This window comes from Mustelus asterias, chromosome 21 (assembly GCF_964213995.1).
Source record: "Mustelus asterias chromosome 21, sMusAst1.hap1.1, whole genome shotgun sequence".
Classification (NCBI taxonomy): domain Eukaryota; kingdom Metazoa; phylum Chordata; class Chondrichthyes; order Carcharhiniformes; family Triakidae; genus Mustelus; species Mustelus asterias.
The window spans coordinates 31,230,969-31,240,297 of record NC_135821.1 but is presented as its reverse complement, the minus strand read 5'-3'; the positions used below and the strand labels follow the sequence as shown (position 1 = coordinate 31,240,297).

The window sequence follows — 9,329 nt, the reverse complement described above, 5'->3', positions numbered from 1 at the left end:
GAGTCTACGGAAATAGGGCAAACTGGTAGGGAGGCCATGGAACCTTTACAGATTAAAGGGGAGGAGGTGCTCGCTGTCTTGAGGCAAATCAGAGTGGATAAATCCCCAGGACCGGACAGGGTATTCCCACGGACCTTGAGGGAAGCTAGTGTTGAACTTGCAGGGGCCCTGGCAGACATATTTAAAATGTCAGTATTCACGGGGGAGGTGCCGGATGATTGGAGGGTGGCTCATGTTGTTCCGTTGTTTAAAAAAGGTTCCAAAAGAAATCCGGGAAATTATAGGCCAGTAAGTTTGACGTCGGTGGTGGGCAAGTTATTGGAAGGTGTGATAAGGGATAGAATCTACAAATATTTGGATAGACAGGGACTTATTAGGGAGAGTCAACATGGCTTTGTGCGTGGTAGGTCATGTTTGACCAATCTATTAGAGTTTTTCGAGGAGGTTACCAGGAAAGTGGATGAAGGGAAGGCGGTGGATGTTGTCTACCTGGATTTCAGCAAGGCCTTTGACAAGGTCCCTCATGGGAGGTTAGTTAGGAAGGTTCAGTCGCTAGGTATACATGGGGAGGTAGTAAATTGGATTAGACACTGGCTCAATGGAAGAATGATGTAACTGATAGCCAAGTTCCGCACACACGAGGACGGCCTCAACCGGGATATTGGGTTCATGTCCCACTATTTGTAACCCCCACAGAGTTTCACTGGCTGTCTTGTCTGGAGACAATACACATCTTTTTAGCCTGTCTTGATGCTCTCTCCATTCATGCTGTTTTGTTTCTTAAAGACTTGATTAATTGTAAGTATTCGCATTCCAACTATTATTCATGTAAATTGAGTTTGTGTCTTTATATGCTCTGTTTGTGAACAGAATTCCCACTCACCTGAAGAAGGGGCTTGCAGCTCTGAAAGCTTGTGTGGCTTTTGCTACCAAATAAACCTGTTGGACTTTAACCTGGTGTTGTTAAACTTCTTTCAATGGAAGAAGCCAGAGAGTGGTTGTGGAGGATTGCTTCTCTGAGTGGAGGCCTGTGACTAGTGGTGTGCCGCAGGGATCGGTGTTGGGTCCATTGTTGTTTGTCATCTATATCAATGATCTGGATGATAATGTGGTAAATTGGATCAGCAAGTTTGCTGATGATACAAAGATTGGAGGTGTAGTGGACAGTGAGGAAGGTTTTCAAAGCTTGCAGAGGGATTTGGACCAACTAGAAAAATGGGCTGAAAAATGGCAAATGGAATTTTAACGCAGACAAGTGTGAGATATTACACTTTGGAAGGACAAACCAAAGAAGAACGTACAGGGTAAATGGTAGGACTCTGAAGAGTGCAGTTGATCAGAGGGATCTGGGAATACAGGTACAGAATTCCCTAAAAGTGATGTCACAGGTGGATAGGGTCGTAAAGAGTGCCTTTGGTATATTGGCCTTTATAAATCGGAGTATCGAGTATAAAAGTTGGAGTGTTATGGTAAGGTTATATAAGGCATTGGTGAGGCCGAATTTGGAGTATTGTGTACAGTTTTGGTCACCTAGTTACAGGAAGGATGTAAATAAGGTTGAAAGAGTGCAGAGAAGGTTCACAAAGATATTGCCGGGACTTGAGACGCTGAGTTACAGAGAGAGATTGAATAGGTTGGGACTTTATTCCCTGGAGTGTAGAAGATTGAGGGGAGATTTGATAGAGGTGTACAAGATTTTGATGGGTATAGATAGAGTGAATGCAAGCAGGCTTTTTCCGCTGAGGCTAGGGGAGAAAAAAACCAGAGGGCATGGGTTAAGGGTGAAAAGAGAAAAGTTTAAAGGGAATATTAGGGGGGGCTTCTTCACGCAGAGAGTGGTGGGAGTGTGGAATGAGCTGCCGGATAAAGTGGTAAATGCGGGGTCACTTTTAACATTTAAGAAAAACTTGGACGGGTTCATGGATGAGAGGGGTGTGGAGGGATATGGTCCAAGTACAGGTCAGTGGGACTAGGCAAAAAATGGTTCGGCACAGACAAGAAGGGCCAAAAGGCCTGTTTCTGAGCTGTAATTTTCTATGGTTCTATGGTTCTATAAGTGGCCAGGCCTCCAGATCTCAAGGCCCCAAGCCAGGGAGTCCCCCCTCTAACCCTCTTTACCTCTCTTTCCTCCTTTAAGAAGCTCCTTAAATAATTTGAAAATTGAGCTTTGCCTTAGCGGGATCCAGTGTAGATCAGTGAGTGTGGGGGTAAGATCTGATCAACACATGCAGTGAGTTAAAACATAAAGGGAAGAGTTTTGGATGACCTCAAGTTTACAGAGGGTAGAATGGGCAAACACAGAAATTAGGAGCAAAAATAGGCTATTCGGTCCTTCAAGGCTGTTCTGCCATTCAGTAAGATCATGGCTGATCTTTTTGTGGTCTCAACTGCACTTTCCCAATAGCCTTTCACCCCCTTGTTACTCGGAAATCTATCTGCCTCTGACTTAAAAATATTGAATGACCCTGCCTCCACCATTCTCTGGGAAAAAGAACCTAATCCAGGGGTTTAGGTAGTTTATATACATAATAGATACCCGGGAGTGAGTTACAGACTGGAATCTAATCGAGGGGTTCGGGGTGGTTTATATATAGAATAATAGATACCCAGGAGGGAGTTACAGACTGGAATCTAATCGAGGGGTTCGGGGTGGTTTATATATAGAATAACAGATACCCGGGAGTGAGTTACAGACTGGAATCTAATCGAGGGGTTCGGGGTGGTTTATATACAGAATAATAGATACCCGGGAGGGAGTTACAGACTGGAATCTAATCGAGGGGTTCGGGGTGGTTTATATACAGAATAATAGATACCCGGGAGGGAGTTACAGATTGGAATCTAATCGAGGGGTTCAGGGTGGTTTATATACAGAATAATAGATACCCGGGAGGGAGTTACAGACTGGAATCTAATCGAGGGGTTCAGGGTGGTTTATATATAGAATAACAGATACCCGGGAGGGAGTTACAGGCTGGAATCAAATCGAGGGGTTCAGGGTGGTTTATATATAGAATAACAGATACCCAGGAGGGAGTTACAGACTGGAATCTAATCAAGAGGTTCAGGGTGGTTTATATATAGAATAACAGATACCCAGGAGTGAGTTACAGACTGGAATCTAATCAAGAGGTTCAGGGTGGTTTATATATAGAATAACAGATACCCGGGAGTGAGTTACAGACTGGAATCTAATCGAGGGGTTCGGGGTGGTTTATATATAGAATAACAGATACCCGGGAGTGAGTTACAGATTGGAATCTAATCAAGAGGTTCGTGGTGGTTTATATATTGAATAACAGATACCCAGGAGTGAGTTACAGACTGGAATCTAATCAAGGGGTTCGGGGTGGTTTATATATAGAATAACAGATACCCGGGAGTGAGTTACAGACTGGAATCTAATCAAGGGGTTCGTGGTGGTTTATATACAGAATAACAGATACCCAGGAGTGAGTTACAGATTGGAATCTAATCAAGAGGTTCAGGGTGGTTTATATATAAAATAACTGATATTCGGCAGTGAGTTACAGACAGGAATTTCACCAAGGGGATCAGGGTGGTTTATATATAGAATAGTAGATACCCAGGAGTGAGTTACAGACTGGAATCTAATCGAGGGGTTTGGAATGGTTTGTAAATAGAATAACAGAAAGCCGGGAGTGAGTTACAGACTGGAATCTAATCAAGGGGTTCGTGGTGGTTTATATACAGAATAACAGATACCCGGGAGTGAGTTACAGACTGGAATCTAATCAAGGGGTTCGGTGTTGTTTATGTATAGAATAACAGATACCCGGGAGTGAGTTACAGACTGGAATCTAATTGAGAGGTTCGGAGTGGTTTAAATATAGAATAACAGATACCCGGGAGTGAGTTACAGACTGGAATCTAATCGAGGGGTTCGGGTGGTTTATATATAGAATAACAGATACCCGGGAGTGAGTTACAGACTGGAATCTAATCGAGGGGTTCGGGTGGTTTAAATATAGAATAACAGATACCCGGGAGTGAGTTACAGACTGGAATCTAATCGAGGGGTTCGGGTGGTTTATATGGAGAATAACAAATAGCCAGATTGAGTTAAGTGCTCCTGGCTGCAATCTGGTGCAGTTGTACTGAATATTTTGGGCTGAATATTTTGGAGGATGTCTTCTCTCTCTCAGCTCTGGAAACAGTGTGAATGAATGGAATCCAGTTGTGAGTGGACATGAATTAACATTAGGAACATTGGCATTGTGGCTGGTGAACACAGTAATGTAGGCCTGTTACTGCAGATGGTGCTGTTCCTGGGCTGGCTGCTCGGGCTAATGCAGAGTGACATTGACTTCCAATAACTCCATGCTGCAGCCTCTGGGGCGGTCACAGAGCTGGAAGGGGTGCAGGAAGTTCCAGAGTTCTCGCAGTGCCCAGCAATGGAATTTCAACAGAATTCATCATTTCCCCCAGAACAAACCCAGCCTGTAATCTAACCAAAGGTTAAAATATCTCCCCTACAAGAATTAAAGTACATAACAAATGTGGAGGTTAAATCACGGGCTTACCTGCGGCTGTGTGGTATTGATAATTATCTGTGAATGTTGTGAAATTGGCAGAATGTGGTCCTCTGAGAGTTCAGAATAAAGAGTTTGCAAGTTGAGAGGATGTGAGTTTTAACAGTAGGATTGTTAAAAGTGAATTACTGGGAGAAGAGAATCTGTGTGTTTTTGTGTGCAAGCCCAAACGAATCTTTCGATAGTCTCCATCGCCAGTGCTGCTCTCTGCATCTGTGTGAGTGCAGGAAGGTGAACAGAGAGCTGAGAGATGTCTCATCTGTTACTTTCCTGAAGCCATGTGCACTGTGCTGATGACGGAGGAGCGGGAGGCAGTGCACACACAGCACTGAGAGAGGGTGTAAATAGGGGGAAGGCGGAGTGTTAGCCAAGAGCTGGCAGAGCTAGAGGTGGGAGATGTCAGCTTGCAAAGTGGCAGGTGGAGGGGGAGAGCGAGCAGCCTCCAGTCCCGCCAAGTTAAGTCATGTTAAAGTTAGATTTAGTTGCGACTGAAGAGGCAGAGCGCGCTGTTAGTGTGTGAGACTGAGCTGCTGAGATTTGTGGCTGAATAAGGTAAAGAGGGAGACTATTAAACTCCTCAAATCCCGCTCTGGACATTTAAACTCCTCCAGTCTGGAACTGCTTCGCAATCGGCCGGTTAATTCTCCAACTTTCCCCTGCCTGCCTGTCTATGTGTGAGTGTGTGTTGGGAGGATTTCCTGCCGCCTGCCCGCTTCCTGGCGGATGGTGAAGCCGAGTTTGAGTGCTCCCGGGGCGGCTGCCGCTCCATCACTCGGTCCTGGGCGAGATGCCCCGGAATCACGCGGATAACGGCGGAGTTCCCGACGACAAGCGGGTGGAGTTCGTGGGGCTGACAGCGGTGGAGAGCGGCTCCTCCAGCCCCGGGGACAGGCAGCAGGGCAGCCGCCTGAGGCTGGCCGGGGGAGCCGGGGATGGAGAGAGGCTGGCACTGGCCGGTGTGCCCGGGGACAGTGTGCAGAGTGCCCGTGTCGGGCTGCTGGGCAGACCGCTGCCCCTCAAACACGGCAACAAGAGGAATGCCCGTTACCGCAAGCTGCAGAACTGTCTGTACAACGTGCTGGAGAGACCCCGCGGATGGGCTTTCATTTATCATGCCTTCATGTGAGTACCACTCTGCACATCACAACGCCCCAATATCTGCTCTGTCTGTGCCACACTACCCACTGGCACACAACAGTCATCATTCCCTCCCGGAACAACACTCTAATGTTGACAGTATTGTTACATTCTATCATCTGATTGCAAATTTATATTGCAAAGGTTTGCAACGTTTATAAACCCTCCCTGTATTTCTAAGTATATTTAAATATATTTTGCATTTAAACATGTGTATATTACAGCATGTGCCTGGTGTCTGCAGTTAGTTTCTGTATTGTGAGTGGAGTTACAGGGCTTTGGTTTCTGTACTGAGAGTGTTGGAGTTACAGGGACTGAGTTTCTGTATTGTGAGTGTTGCAGTTACAGGGACTGAGTTTCTGTATTGAGAGTGTTGGAGTTACAGGGACTGAGTTTCTGTATTGAGAGTGTTTGGAGTTACAGGGACTGAGTTTCTGTATTGAGAGTGTTTGGAGTTACAGGGACTGAGTTTCTGTATTGAGAGTGTTGCAGTCACAGGGACTGAGTTTCTGGATTGAGGGTGTTTGGAGTTACAGGGACTGAGTTTCTGTATTGAGAGTGTTGGAGTTACAGGAACTGAGTTTCTGTATTGAAAGTGTTTGGAGTTACAGGGACTGAGTTTCTGTATTGTGAGTGTTGCAGTCACAGGGACTGAGTTTCTGTATTGTGAGTGTTGCAGTCACAGGGACTGAGTTTCTGTATTGAGAGTGTTGGAGTTACAGGGACGGAGTTTCTGTATTGAGAGTGTTGGAGTTACAGGGACTGAGTTTCTGTATTGTGAGTGTTGCAGTCACAGGGACTGAGTTTCTGTATTGAGAGTGTTGGAGTTACAGGGACTGAGTTTCTGTATTGAGAGTGTTTGGAGTTACAGGGACTGAGTTTCTGTATTGAGAGTGTTGGAGTTACAGGGACTGAGTTTCTGGATTGTGAGTGTTGCAGTCACAGGGACTGAGTTTCTGTATTGAGAGTGTTGGAGTTACAGGGACTGAGTTTCTGTATTGAGAGTGTTGGAGTTACAGGGACTGAGTTTCTGTATTGAAAGTGTTTGGAGTTACAGGGACTGAGTTTCTGTATTGTGAGTGTTGCAGTCACAGGGACTGAGTTTCTGTATTGAGAGTGTTGGAGTTACAGGGACGGAGTTTCTGTATTGAGATTGTTGGAGTTACAGGGACTGAGTTTCTGTATTGAGAGTGTTGGAGTTACAGGGACTGAGTTTCTGTATTGAGAGTGTTGGAGTTACAGGGACTGAGTTTCTGTATTGAGAGTGTTGGAGTTACAGGGACTGAGTTTCTGTATTGTGAGTGGAGTTACAGGGACTGAGTTTCTGTATTGAGAGTGTTTGGAGTTACAGGGACTGAGTTTCTGTATTGAGAGTGTTTGGAGTTACAGGGACTGAGTTTCTGTATTGTGAGTGTTTGGAGTTACAGGGACTGAGTTTCTGTATTGAGAGTGGAGTTACAGGGACTGAGTTTCTGTATTGAGAGTGTTGGAGTTACAGGGACTGAGTTTCTGTATTGTGAGTGTTGGATTTACAGGGACGGAGTTTCTGTATTGAGAGTGTTTGGAGTTACAGGGACTGAGTTTCTGTATTGAGAGTGTTTGGAGTTACAGGGACTGAGTTTCTGTATTGTGAGTGTTTGGAGTTACAGGGACTGAGTTTCTGTATTGAGAGTGGAGTTTCAGGGTCTGAGTTTCTGTATTGAGAGTGTTGGAGTTACAGGAACTGAGTTTCTGTATTGAGAGTGTTGGAGTTACAGGGACTGAGTTTCTGTATTGTGAGTGTTTGGAGTTACAGGGACTGAGTTTCTGTATTGAGAGTGGAGTTACAGGGACGGAGTTTCTGTATTGTGAGGAGTTACAGGGACGGAGTTTCTGTATTGTGAGGAGTTACAGGGACTGAGTTTCTGTATTGTGAGGAGTTACAGGGACGGAGTTTCTGTATTGTGAGGAGTTACAGGGACTGAGTTTCTGTATTGTGAGTGTTGCAGTTACAGGGACTGAGTTTCTGTATTGAGGATGTTTGGAGTTTGATGGGGTAGTTCTGTAGTTTAGTGTCTGTCTCTGTTCAGCCTGTATGTCAGCACTGATGTTTAATTGTTGTTTTTGTACAGCGTCAAATTTAACGAAATTAACTTCAAGTATTTATCACAAATTACCCATAAAATGTAAATTGTGAATGTTAAATTGAGTTTGAAAATGTAAGATCCCAGTGTTCTGGAACTGCTTCCAGCTAGTCAGAGCTCCAATCCAAACCTTTTCTATTCGTGTTGTTTGGAATAATGCGCCCATACTGACAGGCAATAGCAGAGGCTTCGCTCGGCACATTGCCTTGAAACAGCCGCATGACAAGGTCCAAACACAGCCGCTGAGTTGTGCAGTAACTTTCTATATGTGAGAGAAATCCATTCCGCGACTTGTGTGCGTCTGAAAGAAATGTGTGCATTTTAATCCACACTGTCTTCAAGGTATGTGCCAAACATTGAACTCGCGCCTGGGAAGTTCAATCCCATCAGTTGGTGGATTGTACTCCGGGCCAGAAATAAACCGGGGACCTCATCCACAGCTATGTTCGTGCAGGTTGGACTATTTAATATTCCATTGGGGCTGGAAATAGCTGCATGCTCCTTCAAATAGAACCATAATATCTCAATATAACTCCCCTCGTCCATCACATTACCCCCTTCCCCCCACAGATAAAAACATCCTCCAAGCAATGTTCAGTTTGGATTGATTCTAGCAAAGCAGGGCTGAAATGAGAGATCACACACACCTTACTACCAAAACTTAAAGAAATGGAAGAGCAAAGTAGTTGTTGAGAAGGAGATAAAGCCGTACGGAGAGAAAGTTGCTGACAGTTTATAAATCCAATAGAGGATCAGGGGGACATTTAATGGGACACGGCTGTCCTCCTGAGCCTTAGTGTTCCTGCAGAGAAGTCCCTGCTTCACTGGGTGTGACACAGGCTGCAGGATCTTTACAATGACCAGGAGTCACCTGCTTGTTACAATTGTCACTGTGCCCACACTCCCCCCTGCCCACACTCCCCCCTGCCCACACTCCCCCCTGCCCACACTCCCCCTGCCCACACTTCCCCCTGCCCACACTCCCCCTGCCCACACTCCCCCCTGCCCACACTCCCCCTGCCCACACTTCCCCCTGCCCACACTCCCCCCTGCCCACACTCCCCCTGCCCACACTCCCCCCTGCCCACACTCCCCCTGCCCACACTCCCCCCTGCCCACACTCCCCCTGCCCACACTTCCCCCTGCCCACACTCCCCCTGCCCACACTCCCCCCTGCCCACACTCCCCCTGCCCACACTCCCCCCTGCCCACACTCCCCCTGCTCACACTCCCCCCTGCCCACACTCACCTCTGCCCACACTCCCCCCTGCCCACGCTCCCCCCTGCCCACACTCGCCCCTGCCCACACTCCCCCCTGCCCACGCTCCCCCTGCCCACACTCACCTCTGCCCACGCTCCCCCCTGCCCACGCTCCCCCCTGCCCACACTCCCCCCTGCCCACACTCCCCCCTGCCCACACTCCCCCTGCCCACACTTCCCCCTGCCCACACTCACCCCTGCCCACACTCACCCCTGCCCACACTCCCCCCTGCCCACACTCCCCCCTGCCCACACT

The 9,329-nt window shown here is 46.9% G+C and overlaps 1 protein-coding gene across 1 annotated transcript in view; it reads left to right on the top strand.

The window, feature by feature from the left end:
* Positions 1 to 4,910: 4,910 nt before the first annotated feature.
* kcnq4 (potassium voltage-gated channel subfamily Q member 4) overlaps positions 4,911 to 9,329 on the top strand; it is a 573,223-nt gene continuing 568,804 nt past the window's right edge. Inside the window, exon 1 of the mRNA XM_078237159.1 lies at positions 4,911 to 5,675. Within this exon, the coding sequence (XP_078093285.1) occupies positions 5,341 to 5,675 (335 nt within the window). The 5' untranslated portion in view covers positions 4,911 to 5,340. The remainder of the gene's footprint in view (positions 5,676 to 9,329) is intronic.